The sequence below is a fragment of the Panthera uncia genome (genome assembly GCF_023721935.1).
Source record: "Panthera uncia isolate 11264 chromosome B2 unlocalized genomic scaffold, Puncia_PCG_1.0 HiC_scaffold_24, whole genome shotgun sequence".
NCBI classification, from domain to species: domain Eukaryota; kingdom Metazoa; phylum Chordata; class Mammalia; order Carnivora; family Felidae; genus Panthera; species Panthera uncia.
In genome coordinates this window covers 22,108,236-22,124,655 of record NW_026057580.1, presented here as the reverse complement: position 1 = coordinate 22,124,655, position 16,420 = coordinate 22,108,236, and the positions used below count along the sequence as shown (strand labels likewise).

The 16,420-nt window shown below is 37.0% G+C and overlaps 1 protein-coding gene across 1 annotated transcript in view; it reads right to left on the bottom strand.

Moving 5' to 3' along the window:
- The window catches only part of TINAG (tubulointerstitial nephritis antigen), a 94,794-nt gene that overhangs the window by 49,076 nt on the left and 29,298 nt on the right, over positions 1-16,420 (bottom strand). Inside the window, exons 5-8 of the mRNA XM_049653844.1 lie at positions 9,162-9,285; positions 5,449-5,599; positions 2,949-3,129; positions 1,214-1,259 (exon numbers count right to left, since the gene is read on the bottom strand). Of these exons, the coding sequence (XP_049509801.1) occupies positions 1,214-1,259; positions 2,949-3,129; positions 5,449-5,599; positions 9,162-9,285 (502 nt within the window). The remainder of the gene's footprint in view (positions 1-1,213; positions 1,260-2,948; positions 3,130-5,448; positions 5,600-9,161; positions 9,286-16,420) is intronic.

The following is a 16,420-nucleotide window of genomic DNA, read 5'->3' as shown; positions in this document are numbered from 1 at the left end:
TCACAAGAACTCACCTTAATGAAGCATGCATGTAAATCATACATGAATCTCCCACTCTTATAACAGTCAATAAAAGTTACATAATTACAAGGAAAAACAATTCTCTTCATTCGTTTCACGTTTTGTGTAAGGTCTCAGGATTTTTCGACTTAAATTCAGGACATGTTTAGTGGAAGCTCTGGCTTCCCAATAAATGTTAAGTGGTGATAATGATCAGTAATAATTCTTCCAAAATAACTTTGAAACCCATGGTTCCTGCTAGATGTTGAACCAATACTAATTAGGTCAGCATTCAGGAAAACAAAAGCAGGTGCTGGCCAATAATTCCTTAAGTATATATCAAATGTTTTAATTTAACTTTGGTTAATTTAAATTTATTTGATTCATTCCACTGCACTGATAATACATTTTGGGCTCTTCATGTGTTCACAACCTGAAATTCCATTTTAGGCCTCGCTAGGTTTGTCCTTCCATGCTTTTCTAGGCAATGTTTAGCACAGGGAACATGCTCTATAAACTTATCTTCATCCATTGCAGTGATGCAAAATGAAATAGATAAGCAGAGGAACTATGTCTTGGAGATGATATCTTAAAAATCAAAGTCAATATAAAGTCAGGGTATTATTTTCTTATTTACTGTTAATTTACTATCCCTAACACATTTATAAAATTGATCAAAACAGAAGGCATGTTATAAAACACAAAAGCACACTGGCTTCTTTGATTTCTTTTGACTTTATAGAAAAAGGAAAGTATTTATATTTTTTTCTACTGCTAATTCTTAATTTTTTTTTCCAATCCATTACCTAACCCCTTGAACATGAAGATGGGAAAATTTCTAATACTTAATACTTAAATATGACTAAATAATTAAGTGAGCTCTGCCACTAAGCATTTCATGTTTGACTGTCTGTTTGCCTGTTTGGTCCATGATCCCTTTTGGAAAGACTTAGCAGACTTTCATCAAATGTGCCACTAGTATTTAGAAATTCAATTTATGAATGTGTCTATCTTCTTAAAATGAAATGGCAAATAATGAAGTCATTTGGTGAGCATATATCCTATAATTGCACTGATCTCAGAACTGTTGAAACTTTATGAACACTCTAAAAGTAAAAAATTTCTTTTATTTAGCTCCTTTTGCATGAAATAAAATGTAATGCTGTTTATTAAAGAAAGAAATAAATCACAACCATATCTCATCCAAGCTTACCTTGAACTGGTCCATTTTGCATGATTTCTTTCATTATCTCAGTTTCCTAGAAGGAGAAACATCATTGAACATCATTATTGTTATCAGAGCATACTAAACCTACTATTTGGTGTATAATGTTAGATATTATGTAATCAATTTAAGAATTCTACAATCCAGTGTGCCTTAACCACTTATAATTTACTCTTAATCATGGCTTGAAATACTCACATGTGAAATACCACTTTGATCAAGTTGCTAAAGACAAGATGCACCCATGTGTTTTACTGACTTTTACCAATAATATTTTCACCAATACTAATTTTTAATTGTTATTTGAAATAATAACTTTTGTGGTCACAAATAAGAAATAATTAATTAAAACCATGTTTTATCAGTTTATCCATTATTTTGATCACAGGAACAACCTCAGGTGATTGTTTAGTGAGGTACCTCAGTGTAGGTTAGTATATAAATATTTCTACGTTGTTACTAAGTGCTGTGTAATGCAGCACCTAGTAAGAACGCAGGTCATTAATTTACTCTTTAATTCATTCATATATGCACATTGGTCACAGAGTATATACCAAAAACTGGAACAGAAACAAATATTGACCCTTTACTTGTCCTCAAGGGATTTACATTTTGGTGGAGTAGATGGAGAATAGCACAACTAATTGCATTATGATATAATAAGTTACATTACAGAGATAAGCACAAAGTTCCTAGGGGTGCAAATGAAAAGGGAAATTAATGTTATGTAGGAGTTAAGAAAAGTTCACAGAGAAGATGAAGTTTTGACCTGGGCCTTGACACATGTGTGGGCTTTTACCAGATGGAAACACGTGGGATACCCACTTGGGTCAGAGGAATGATCGTGCGGCTAAGAAGGAAGCATGAGAGAGCATGATGTATTTATGGAGTGGACAGTAATCCTATTTATCAAGAGCATTAGGAGCAGGTGTAGGGGTAGATGCTGGCAGGACAGAGTGTGTAAAGGATTCGGTCAGAACCGAATCATGGAAGACCTATATGCCATTATAAGAATACTGAACCGTAGGGTCGCCTGAATGGCTCAGACAGTTAAGCATCCGACTCTTGATTTCATCTCAGGTCATATCTGACGGTTCATGATATCTAGCACCTCGTCAGGCTCTGCACTGATGGTGCAGGAGCCTGCTTGGGATTCTCTCTCGGCACCTCCCCCACTCTCACTTTCTCTCTCTCTCAAAATAAATAAATAAATAAACTTGGTCTTAAAAAAAAAAAAAAAAGAATACCAAACTTATTCTGCAAGTAACTAGAAGCCACTGAAGGTTCAGATATTCTGAAAGTGAGCAAGTCTGGGTAAGACTGATATGATGGAGTTAAATTTGTCCAGGCTTTCAACATGAAAAACTAGAATCTAAGGGAGTCATGTTCCCATTTTGGCTGTGCCTACTTCAATCATTTTGTGGAGTAAGGCAAAGGATTGATACAATGAGCTACTGCCACAAAAAAGTCACTGAAAAAAAGGTATGATTTAGCTCTTATTTGTCAAGTATGGAAATATATATCATATAATCATTCATGCTGCTAATATTACAAAGATCAGAAATCTGAGAGTCTTTAATGGACACTTTAAGAATATAAAAAATTATCCCTCGAAACATAGCATCATTTTAGAATATAATAGTTTTTAAATAGTTTTAATAACAGCAGAGCTATATATTTTTGAGAAAGTTAACCATTGTTAATTCTTGCCATTTAGACTTACATTGGAAGAGACTCTGTATGGGGGAGAACATTGGTAGATCCTGTTTGATTTCTCAATGTTGTTGGGACATGGCTTTGTGGCATGCCGTTTTCCCCGCCCATCAGACCTACTCGCCATGGCACAACCATGATTGGTAGCATTTTGGTTCTTGAAAAGTGGATAGCATGCATGGGATACCAGTCTATGAGGAATAAGCAAAGAAGTGAAAGTAGTACTTAGGAAAATGCCCTAATATCGAATCTATGCACAAGTTTACTTAATTAAATATTTATAAATTTTCCAGAAGTTTACTAAGTTACATGTGTAACTTTCAATGGGTTGATTAAATCTAATACACCAGTTCAATATATTACACTCTTCCCTGCTCCCTCATTTTTCTTTATTACAATTTTAAAAGTCTTGTTTCAACCTACTTTAATAAATAATTTATCTATGGTATAGAATTTCCTGAAAATGAAAAGTGACTGTCAATAAAATCTATGGTAATATTCATACAGGAAAGGCTTCTTCATTCTGAATATTTAGTTATAATGTAGAAGAGCCAAACTTAATATGAAAAAAACCAAGGATTTTATTATGTTGAGATGGGGTATTTTGATGAATTATGTAAGTTTCAGAGTTAAAGCTGTTTTGTTTCTGTTTTTGCTTTTACATTTTTATGAAGTTATAAACACCTTCTCATAAGATCTAAATTATGTTTATGTGGTTCATTTTGGGAGAAATACTATATACTAAGTAGAAAGTTATCAGATGCATACATTGTACAAAAGATAAAGAAACTAATTTTTATTTCTGATTTTGAAATTGAACATAGTAAAAAGCAAAAATTATTTGATACCAAAGCTATGTAATTTATTGAATATAGAAGAAGATCATAAGGAAAATGATAAAATTGCTTTTATACATATTTAGCTTGAATTAGCCATAGAAGTATCAAATATGATTGCTTCAAAAAAATTCAGTAGTGTTCAACAGAGTAAGAGAATGTGAGCAAGGAACATGATGAAAGTAAAGCTGTTAAAGAACGCTTAAAAAATTCTTGCATAATATGTATTACTTTGGGATAATAAGTGCCATGGATTGAATTGTGTCACCCCCAATTCATGTGTTAAAGCCCTAATTCTAAGGTGACGGTATTTGGAGGGGGCCTTTGGGAGATAACTAGCTTTAAATGAAACAATGAGGTGGTGCCCTGACACTGGCTTTAGTGCCCTTATAAGAAGAGGAAGAGATATTGGTGCTCTCTTTCTGCCATTTGAAGACACAAAAAGGCAAGTTAGGAAGAGGTTTTCTCACCACGACTAGATAAGCTAATATCTTGATCTTGGACTTCTCAGCCTCCAGAACTGTGAGAAATAAATGGTTGTTGTTCAAGCTTCCCAGTCTATGGTATTTTGTTATGGTAACCTAAGCAGACCAATACAGTAAGATTTAGTTTGGTCTCAAAGTTCATTTATGTTTGGAAGCTTCTAAAGGGTGTTAATTTTTGCCACAGTGTAAAACAGAAGCCAATTGGGGCGCCTGGATGGCAGAGTCGGTTAAGCGTCCGACTTCAGCCAGGTCACGATCTCGCGGTCCGTGAGTTCGAGCCCCGCATCAGGCTCTGGGCTGATGGCTCGGAGCCTGGAGCCTGTTTCCGATTCTGTGTCTCCCTCTCTCTCTGCCCCTTCCCCGTTCATGCTCTGTCTCTCTCTGTCCCAAAAATAAATTAAAAAAAAAAAAAAAAAAAAAAAAAAACAGAAGCCAATCAAGCACCACTGTACCAAAAGGTATCAGTCCAAGTTGTCCATTCGAAGCACCACCTTATTAAGCAACATGCATGAAAAATTTTTAAAGAAATTTATTGCCACCCATCAATATCTGACACCCACGCTTTCATACTACCTGACTGGTCTAGAGCAAACCAAGAGCACTCAGTGGATGATACAAATACAGGTGAGCAATACATATGTACACTACTCGTTATCAGCTGCAGTGTCCTTACCTTGATAACTTGGGTTTTAAGTAGATTAGCCCTTGTGCAGCAGGTATCAGATTACATGAGATACATAAAAAACAACCTGCCTTTCCTCATTAAATGGAATGGTAACCCAACGATAAATTACTAATTTTATTCATCTCGTTCTTAATCTAATTTTTCCCTGGCATTACCCATCTACCTGGGTAAATGAAGACTCGGCAGAGGTATGAGCAATATCAACTACTCTATTCCCGTGGGGACTCAGTAAAGCCATTTGGCTCAGAGCAACCAGGAGACAATGCTTCCTTGAATCCTTCTATTCATTTGGCCAGGAAATATATACATTCTTCAAGTAATGGCTTCCAATAGCTTATAATCTTAGTAGACACCAAATACAGTGTATATTTAAATGTAATACAGGCATTTATATACGTGTAGCACATATGTTTTTTGGTAAAATCTTAACATTCATTTGTTTCCTTCTTTTAACTCCGAACAGAACTCAGAAGAATACTACAAACATGTTGGGCAGCTATTTACCCACGTTTTCTCAGGAACCACCAAGCCCTATCGATGCTTCCACTATTGCATCCGTGACGGTTCTTGGGACAGCAAGAGATCAAATTCTGAGGGGATAGATTAGCTGTGTATCGACCTTTGGACTGAATTGCTATTCGGTCAGCTGCCACACCTGTTTCAAACAGAATAGTGATTAATATTCAAAGGGCATATGACATTTTTAATAATTTACATAGCCTTTTTTTTTTTGAATCCTAGTTGCCAGAGCTTTATATAATTTAAAATTAAGGCCAATGTCCTTAATATATCATGCATACCAGCAAAGTCAACAGGGTCATAATTTTGGTCATAATTTTTATCCAGTTGTGGTATTGCTCAATCGTCTTATTAAATTCAAAGACTTTTCTAGTTCCTTGTTCTTTTCTAGTTCGTTGTTCCTTTCACGTTCTATATACTTATGAATTTTTCATTAAGGAATCTTTCAAGTATAACTCCTTGAGGGCAAGAATCACATCTCAGTTACATTTCTATCTCCTGTACCTCATGTATAGTCATGGATAAATATATAACTTTTGAAATGAGTGAAACTAAACTGAGGAAATCAGAAAAGCTTATAGAAATATTAACTGGAAATTCATCCATATTAATATGATATATTGGAATGAATTGAATCCTTGGTTTTTAAACTGGTGTCCATGTTAACCACTTGGGAAACCATTCATAAACTAATCCATACTTATATAAATCTTATACAATATCTAAAAACTACAGAGCATAATTCACCTTATTTATACATGGTATAAATTTATATCGATATAAAATTCTCTAGCATGGTTGTGGCTAATCAGTTCATTCCTTTTCCCAACATATTACTGGCTGCCTGCTAGGTGATAGGCACTGAACTAAGTACCAGAAATTACAGTGATGAACAAAAATCATAATGATACCCTCATAGAATAATAGGCTAGGGAAATTAATCCACCATTGGACAAAATGATAATCCATTATCATTTCAATTATGTTACCTCGATAAACTAATAAGAATGACAAGATCATGAGAAAATTGGGATGGGTGCCATTTTGGTACAAATTTTTGTTGTTCTTGGATGGCTGGTATAGTTTGTTCTTGATATTTAAACTTACTTTTATTTAAAGGCAACAATGCCATAGGCTTTCTTCTATCCATCCAATGTTTTCAGGAGATGTTATAGCTTTTGCTCATCAAACTTGTCCATATAATGGAATTTCTCAAGGTGCTAATTTAGAATTATCCTAAAATAATTCATTTTTAAATAATTCACTTACATATGTATTTCTGTATGTACGTGGTTTTTATGTAACTATAGCATATGTATAATTCTGTAATGCAATTGCTGGTACATTTTAAATGCTCAGTATCTGTCCAATCTATAACCTCCTACTTCCTTCTCAATTCCCATCTCTTACTGTGTTGGGATAAATTTCATAAGAGAAAATGACATTCTACTATCACCTCTGCTATTCTCAAGGAAATAATTCCTATTTCATTGAAGAAAATAGAAATTTTATGATGCTTTGACTTTCAGTACAGGGCTCAGAATCAAATGTAAACTTGAAAATATTAGTGTAACTATTCTCCAGTTCAAAGAACACTTTGACAACAGTAGTCAAGGAGTCAGTAACCTGGCTTCCAGGATCATTTCTGAGATTGGGTAGGTCATTTTATCTATTTGTGCCTATTTTATAAAACCAGAAGCTTGAAAAATGTGACCTCTAAGATTCCTTCTAGCCCTATGAATCTGTAGATTTCAACTCAAGGATAAATATTTTGAATTCCAATTGGACACAGTATGTTCCTCTTATACAGACATTTCTGAACCTCAGTGAATGTTTAGTACAAATTAACTTGAAATAGTTAAAATAAGTCAGACTTAAGAATGGCTCAGTTCAGCAAATTGTTTTCCACCTCCTTGTGAAAACTTTTATTGGCCTTTACCCGTGAGACACCCTATCATTTGACCTGCTTATTTTACTCTCTCTCTACATTTGCTCTGTGACAGGTATCACCCCTGCCATTCCAAACTCCTTCACCACTTCAGCTTCTGAATCTTGCTTGAATTTTGTTGGTTGCATAACTATTGTTTCATATGTGTTTATTTTTAAATATCTTATTTATTCCATTTTATAGTTTTTAGATTCTTTGCAAAAACACGTTTTTATTGTAACTATATCTTCTGTCATAATTTTCTAGATCTTTAAGAGAATCTAGTTTACTCTTTGCTATGCTTAACACACTCAAAACAATAAATAAACAAATAATATGTGCCTGATTTGTCATACTGAATACACAGGATATAAAACCATTGCATCTGAAACCACAAAAGTGTTGAAAACCCTCTTCCTGGTATTTTGGTATATTAGGAAGGGGGACAAATCCAGAGTTAGCCCTGGCCTGAGCCCATCTCTGGGGCTGTGACTAGGGGACACCAAAATACACCATTCAAATCAGCCTAGCAAGTTGCTGTCACTATCTAACCACCAATATCTTTTCTAAGACATCTTCAGAAATTCCAGTCTAACTTAAATTTAAAGCAAAATTCTTACACATCACCTAAGAGGTGTAATACATGAACCACATGAACATAAAATGATAAAATATTTATATTATTAAATATTTTTCCACCCATGTGAAACAAGTCTCAAATAGGTCCTCCATGCGGATCCCTAACAAGCAAGGACAAATATCAGAAATCCAGGGAGCATTTGTTCTAGAGTAGGAAGTAGCATAGACTTAACAGATGGAGCCATTCCAGAGGTAAGCCTGGCGAAAGGCATCATTTCTAAAACAAATTAGCTGATACTATGAAGCAGTGATATGTGGACCAATTTATCAGTACTTTTCTGTCCCAAGGAGTATGACCCTTCAGAGCTGACTTCTCTAAGAGCCTATGCTCTTATTTTACAATGCTTTTACAATTCTTGGAATCATCTTCAAAGCCTAGAACATAGTTTTATAAAGATCTTTGATAGTAGCCAACCAACATCATGTTAGGCTTATGTTATTTGCTGGAATCTAACCAACACTCCTTTGAGGATAATTTAGAGACTAAATCTTGAAATTAACCTGAGTATTGATTTACTGGACTTGTGAACTTATATGAAAGTAGCTATAAAAGAAGTATTCCTTACACTTTTGAAGTAACAGCAATATTAATTTGGAAACTACTCTTATCAATTTAGAGTCAGAAGCTACAAATTTGCTTTTATCTCAGATGAGATAAAACCTATTTAATCCATTATTATTTTGTTCTGAAGTGTTTCCTTACATCAAAGTAGTTTAATAATTAAGCATATTATTGCAAATTGTATAAAGAGAAAAGAATAGGATAATTACGTAGGTATGTGAAAGTTCATATTAATATTACCCATAATACTATGAATAAAGAGGTATCTTCTACTCTTATCATGTGGATTTAACTCTCAAAGGACAAACAAATTTTGGAAACTTTTCTTTGTTGTTCGTTTGATTTATTCTCCATTTAAAATTATACCCTAAAAATCAAGACCAATTTTCAGAGTGAAAATGGATATTTATATAATCTTCAGGTTGCTTTCTCTGGTCAGAATAAAACTTTATTTAAATTGACCAAATGTTAACATTTAAATATTCTAAATTTAAAAATCTTTTAACTACTGTCCCAGAATCTTGAATCAAAGGGAGAATTAGAATGAAGTAATCAAAATGACTTTATTACTTGCAGTAGAAAATGCCCATGATGCAGCACAATTTTTTTGATCCAATGGGCCATGAGTCCATCCAGGCCATTTATAAGAAGCAATAAAAAACTCCGGAAGGTCAGTTGTTGCAGGTAAAGAAGCCTAAGGAAGAGAGGCAGACATGTCAGATTTCTTCAAATGTATCCCAATAATCATTTTAAGAAAATGACATGAACTTTTATAACATTTATCATTATTTTTTTTAATTTTGTACATTCGTGTTTTCTGAATGACACCCCTGAAAAGCATTAGTAATGCGGCATTTCTATTGCATATATGTTTAAAAATTAATTCAATGCAGGGAATCCGAACATAGTGCAAAATCATAAGAACAAGATGTCGAATTTTTCTGGGTTACCATGCAGAACAAAAATTTTGGCCAATGTTTCTTCTTCTTGAATCAGAGTTTGAGTCACTCATATGAAAGACGCATGGTGTTATTTAAATTTGACTTCATAAATAACATTTACCTTTAGGTCTCTTTTATGTTGGAGAGTGTGACTCTGTATGAAATTAATTTTGAAACAATGCATATGTGGAAGATGGCGGCGTAGGAGGACGCGGGGCTCACAGCGCGTCCGGCCGATCACTTAGATTCCACCTACACCTGCCTAAAGAACCCAGAGAACCGCCAGAGGATTAGCAGAAGGGAGTCTCAGGAGTCAAGCGCAGACTAGAGGCCCACGGAAGAGGGTAGGAAGGGCGGCGACGAGACGGTGCACGCTCCACGGACTGGCGGGAGGGAGCCGGGGCGGAGGGGCGGCTCGCCGGCCAAGCAGAGCCCCCGAGTCTGGCTGGCAAAAGCGGAGGGGCCGGACAGACTGTGTTCCGACAGCAAGCGCGACTTAGCGTCTGGGAGGTCATAAGTTAACAGCTCTGCTTGGAAAGCGGGAAGGCTGGAGGACAAAGGGAGGGAGAGCTGCTGAGCCCCCGGACGGCAGAGCTCAGCTTGGCGGGGAACAAAGGCGCCAGCGCCATCTCCCCCGCCCATCCCCCAGCCAAAATCCCAAAGGGAACCAGTTCCTGCCAGGGAACGTGCTCGCTCCGCGCAAACACCCAACTCTGTGCTTCTGCGGAGCCAAACCTCCGGCAGCGGATCTGACTCCCTCCCGCTGCCACAGGCCTCCTCCTGAAGTGGATCACCTAAGGAGAAGCGAGCTAAGCCTGCCCCTCCCCCCCCCCCCCCCCGTGCACCTTGCCTACCCACCCCAGCTAATACGCCAGATCCCCAGCAACACAAGCCTGGCAGTGTGCAAGTAGCCCAGACGGGACACGCCACCCCACAGTGAATCCCACCCCTAGGAGAGGGGAAGAGAAGGCACACACCAGTCTGACTGTGGCCCCAGCAGTGGGCTGGGGGCAGACATCCGGTCGGACTGCGGCCCCGCCCACTAACTCCAGTTATACACCACAGCACAGGGGAAGTGCACTGCAGGTCCTCACCACGCCAGGGACTCTCCAAAATGACCAAACGGAAGAATTCCCCTCAGAAGAATCTCCAGGAAATAACAACAGCTAATGAACTGATCAAAAAGGATTTAAATAATATAACAGAAAGTGAATTTAGAATAATAGTCATAAAATTAATCGCTGGGCTTGAAAACAGTATACAGGACAGCAGAGAATCTCTTGCCATAAAGATCGAGGGACTAAGGAACAGTCACGAGGAGTTGAAAAACGCTTTAAACGAAATGCAAAACAAAATGGAAACCACAATGGCTCGGCTTGAAGAGGCAGAGGAGAGAATAGGTGAACTAGAAGATAAAGTTATGGAGAAAGAGGAAGCTGAAAGAAAGAGAGATAAAAAAATCCAGGAGTATGAGGGGAAAATTAGGGAACTAAGTGACACACTAAAAAAAAAATAATATACGCATAATGGGTATCCCAGAGGAGGAAGAGAGAGGGAAAGGTGCTGAAGGGGTACTTGAACAAATTATAGCTGAGAACTTCCCTGAACTGGGGAAGGAAAAAGGCATTGAAATCCAAGAGGCACAGAGAACTCCCTTCAGACGTAACTTGAATCGATCTTCTGCACGACATATCATAGTGAAACTGGCAAAATACAAGGATAAAGAGAAAATTCTGAAAGCAGCAAGGGATAAACGTGCCCTCACATATAAAGGGAGACCTATAAGACTCGTGACTGATCTCTCCTTTGAAACTTGGCAGGCCAGAAAGGCTTGGCACGATATCTACAGTGTGCTAAACAGAAAAAATATGCAGCCGAGAATCCTTTATCCAGCAAGTCTGTCATTTAGAATAGAAGGAGAGATAAAGGTCTTCCCAAACAAACAAAAACTGAAGGAATTTGTCACCACGAAACCAGCCCTACAAGAGATCCTAAGGGGGATCCTGTGAGACAAAGTACCAGAGACATCACTACAAGCATAAAACATACAGACATCACAATGACTCTAAACCCATATCTTTCTATAATAACACTGAATGTAAATGGATTAAATGCGCCAACTAAAAGACATAGGGTATCAGAATGGATAAAAAAACAAGACCCATCTATTTGCTGTCTACAAGAGACTCATTTTAGATCTGAGGACACCTTTAGATTGAGAGTGAGGGGATGGAGAACTATTTATCATGCTCCTGGAAGCCAAAAGAAAGCTGGAGTAGCCATACTTATATCAGACAAACTAGACTTTAAATTAAAGGCTGTAACAAGAGATGAAGAAGGGCATTATATAATAATCACAGGGTCTATCCACCAGGAAGAGCTAACTATTATAAATGTCTATGCGCCAAATACCCGAGCCCCCAGATATATAAAACAATTACTCATAAACATAAGCAACCTTATTGATAAGAATGTGGTCATTGCAGGGGACTTTAACACCCCACTTACAGAAATGGATAGATCATCTAGACACACAGTCAATAAAGAAACAAGGGCCCTGAATGATACATTGGATCAGATGGACTTGACAGTTATATTTAGAACTCTGCATCCCAAAGCAACAGAATATACTTTCTTCTCGAGTGCACATGGAACATTCTCCAAGATAGATCATATACTGGGTCACAAAACAGCCCTTCATAAGTTTACAAGAATTGAAATTATACCATGCATACTTTCAGACCACAATGCTATGAAGCTTGAAATCAACCACAGGAAAAAGTCTGGAAAACCTCCAAAAGCATGGAGGTTAAAGAACACCCTACTAACGAATGAGTGGGTCAACCAGGCAATTAGAGAAGAAATTAAAATATATATGGAAACAAACGAAAATGAAAATACAACAATCCAAACGCTTTGGGATGCAGCGAAGGCAGTCCTGAGAGGAAAATACATTGCAATCCAGGCCTATCTCAAGAAACAAGAAAAATCCCCAATACAAAACCTAACAGCACACCTAAAGGAAATAGAAGCAGAACAGCAAAGGCAGCCTAAACCCAGCAGAAGAAGAGAAATAATAAAGATCAGAGCAGAAATAAACAATATAGAATCTAAAAAAACTGTAGAGCAGATCAACGAAACCAAGAGTTGGTTTTTTGAAAAAATAAACAAAATTGACAAACCTCTAGCCAGGCTTCTCAAAAAGAAAAGGGAGATGACCCAAATAGATAAAATCATGAATGAAAATGGAATGATTACAACCAATCCCTCAGAGATACAAACAATTATCAGGGAATACTATGAAAAATTATATGCCAGCAAATTGGACAACCTGGAAGAAATGGACAAATTTCTAAACACCCACACTCTTCCAAAACTCAATCAGGAGGAAATAGAAAGCTTGAACAGACCCATAACCAGCGAAGAAATTGAATCGGTTATCAAAAATCTCCCAACAAATAAGAGTCCAGGACCAGATGGCTTCCCAGGGGAGTTCTACCAGACATTTAAAGCAGAGATAATACCTATCCTTCTCAAGCTATTCCAAGAAATAGAAAGGGAAGGAAAACTTCCAGACTCATTCTATGAAGCCAGTATTACTTTGATTCCTAAACCAGACAGAGACCCAGTAAAAAAAGAGAACTACAGGCCAATATCCCTGATGAATATGGATGCAAAAATTCTTAATAAGATACTAGCAAATCGAATTCAACAGCATATAAAAAGAATTATTCACCATGATCAAGTGGGATTCATTCCTGGGATGCAGGGCTGGTTCAACACTCGCAAATCGATCAACGTGATACATCACATTAACAAAAAAAAAGAGAAGAACCATATGATCCTGTCAATCGATGCAGAAAAGGCCTTTGACAAAATCCAGCACCCTTTCTTAATAAAAACCCTTGAGAAAGTCGGGATAGAAGGAACATACTTAAAGATCATAAAGGCCATTTATGAAAAGCCCACAGCTAACATCATCCTCAACGGGGAAAAACTGAGAGCTTTTTCCCTGAGATCAGGAACACGACAGGGATGCCCACTGTCACCGCTGTTGTTTAATATAGTGCTGGAAGTTCTAGCATCAGCAATCAGACAACAAAAGGAAATCAAAGGCATCAAAATTGGCAAAGATGAAGTCAAGCTTTCGCTTTTTGCAGATGACATGATATTATACATGGAAAATCCGATAGACTCCACCAAAAGTCTGCTAGAACTGATACATGAATTCAGCAAAGTTGCAGGATACAAAATCAATGTGCAGAAATCAGTTGCATTCTTATACACTAACAATGAAGCAACAGAAAGACAAATGAAGAAACTGATCCCATTCACAATTGCACCAAGAAGCATAAAATACCTAGGAATAAATCTAACCAAAGATGTAAAAGATCTGTATGCTGAAAACTATAGAAAGCTTATGCAGGTAATTGAAGAAGATATAAAGAAATGGAAAGACATTCCCTGCTCATGGATTGGAAGAATAAATATTGTCAAAATGTCAATACTACCCAAAGCTATCTACACATTCAATGCAATCCCAATCAAAATTGCACCAGCATTCTTCTCGAAACTAGAACAAGCAATCCTAAAATTCATATGGAACCACAAAAGGCCCCGAATAGCTAAAGTAATTTTGAAGAAGAAGACCAAAGCAGGAGGCATCACAATCCCAAACTTTAGCCTCTACTACAAAGCTGTCATCATCAAGACAGCATGGTATTGGCATAAAAACAGACACATAGACCAATGGAATAGAATAGAAACCCCAGAACTAGACCCACAAACGTATGGCCAACTCATCTTTGACAAAGCAGGAAAGAACATCCAATGGAAAAAAGACAGTCTCTTTAACAAATGGTGCTGGGAGAACTGGACAGCAACATGCAGAAGGTTGAAACTAGACCACTTTCTCACACCATTCACAAAAATAAACTCAAAATGGATAAAGGACCTGAATGTGAGACAGGAAACCATCAAAACCTTAGAGGAGAAAGCAGGAAAAGACCTCTCTGACCTCAGCCGTAGCAATCTCTTACTCGGCACATCCCCAAAGGCAAGGGAATTAAAAGCAAAAGTGAATTACTGGGACCTTATGAAGATAAAAAGCTTCTGCACAGCAAAGGAAACAACCAACAAAACTAAAAGGCAACCAACGGAATGGGAAAAGATATTTGCAAATGACACATCAGACAAAGGGCTAGTATCCAAAATCTATAAAGAGCTCATCAAACTCCACACCCGAAAAACAAATAACCCAGTGAAGAAATGGGCAGAAAACATGAATAGACACTTCTCTAAAGAAGACATCCAGATGGCCAACAGGCACATGAAAAGATGCTCAACGTCGCTCCTTATCAGGGAAATACAAATCAAAACCACACTCAGATACCACCTCACGCCAGTCAGAGTGGCCAAAATGAAGAAATCAGGAGACTATAGATGCTGGAGAGGATGTGGAGAAACAGGAACCCTCTTGCACTGTTGGTGGGAATGCAAATTGGTGCAGCCGCTCTGGAAAGCAGTGTGGAGGTTCCTCAGAAAATTAAAAATAGACCTACCCTATGACCCAGCAATAGCACTGCTAGGAATTTATCCAAGGGATACAGGAGTACTGATGCATAGGGGCACCTGTACCCCAATGTTTATAGCGGCACTCTCAACAATAGCCAAATTATGGAAAGAGCCTAAATGTCCATCAACTGATGAATGGATAAAGAAATTGTGGTTTATATACACAATGGAATACTACGTGGCAATGAGAAAAAATGAAATATGGCCTTTTGTAGCAACATGGATGGAACTGGAGAGTGTGATGCTAAGTGAAATAAGCCATACAGAGAAAGACAGATACCATATGGTTTCACTCTTATGTGGATCCTGAGAAACATAACAGAAACCCATGGGGGAGGGGAAGGAAAGAAAAAAAAAAAAAAAGAGGTTAGAGTGGGAGAGAGCCAAAGCATAAGAGACTGTTAAAAACTGAGAACAAACTGAGGGTTGATGGGGGGTGGGAGGGAGGGCAGGGTGGGTGATGGGTATTGAGGAGGGCACCTTTTGGGATGAGCACTGGGTGTTGTATGGAAACCAATTTGACAGTAAATTTCATATATTAAAAAAATAAATAAATAAAAAAAATAAAAAAAAAAAAGAAACAATGCATATGTGGCAATGTACTTGGAGCCCTAAGGCACACCAATTTTACACAAGACATTAAGAAGCAAAACTGGGATGAATTGGTTGACATTTATAAAATCCTTGAAGATTGAAAGGGTTTCAGAAAGTGTGGAATGCCAGATGTACAATACCATTGTTTCTTCAGAGCCGATGTTCGAGTCCTGACAGAGTTAATTTCAGCTGCTGTCTTTCCAAGAATGTAAATTAAATGTTATACCTTGCTCTGTTCAAGTCACTCAAAGAAAATCTCAAACACAATACCCTGTTTTTTTCCCCAAACTTTCTAAAGAGTGATAACCTTCACTTGAAAAATAATAACTCAAACCAAATAAGGATTTATTAATTTTTATCACTTAAGCATACACACACATTCACACACATTTTTGATAGTGCTTTAAAGTTTTCAAAGTGTTCTAACAATCAATATTTTATCTTCGCAATAGCTCTAAGTTGTATAACCATGGCAAATAATTTTTATTCTATTTTATCAATTAAGAGACAAACTTCCAAAAGTTAAATGACATGCTAAAATTAAATAAGAAATATCCCTGAAACTAGATTCAGGTTTTGGAATTTAGAACTAAGCTCCATTTATCATTTCCTTACTTTATCAGAAATATATTGATATTTTGAAAGAGAAATAAAATGTTTATAAAAGCTAAAATTTTACCTATTTAAAAGTTTTATAATTGTGCATTGCATTCAGCAAGT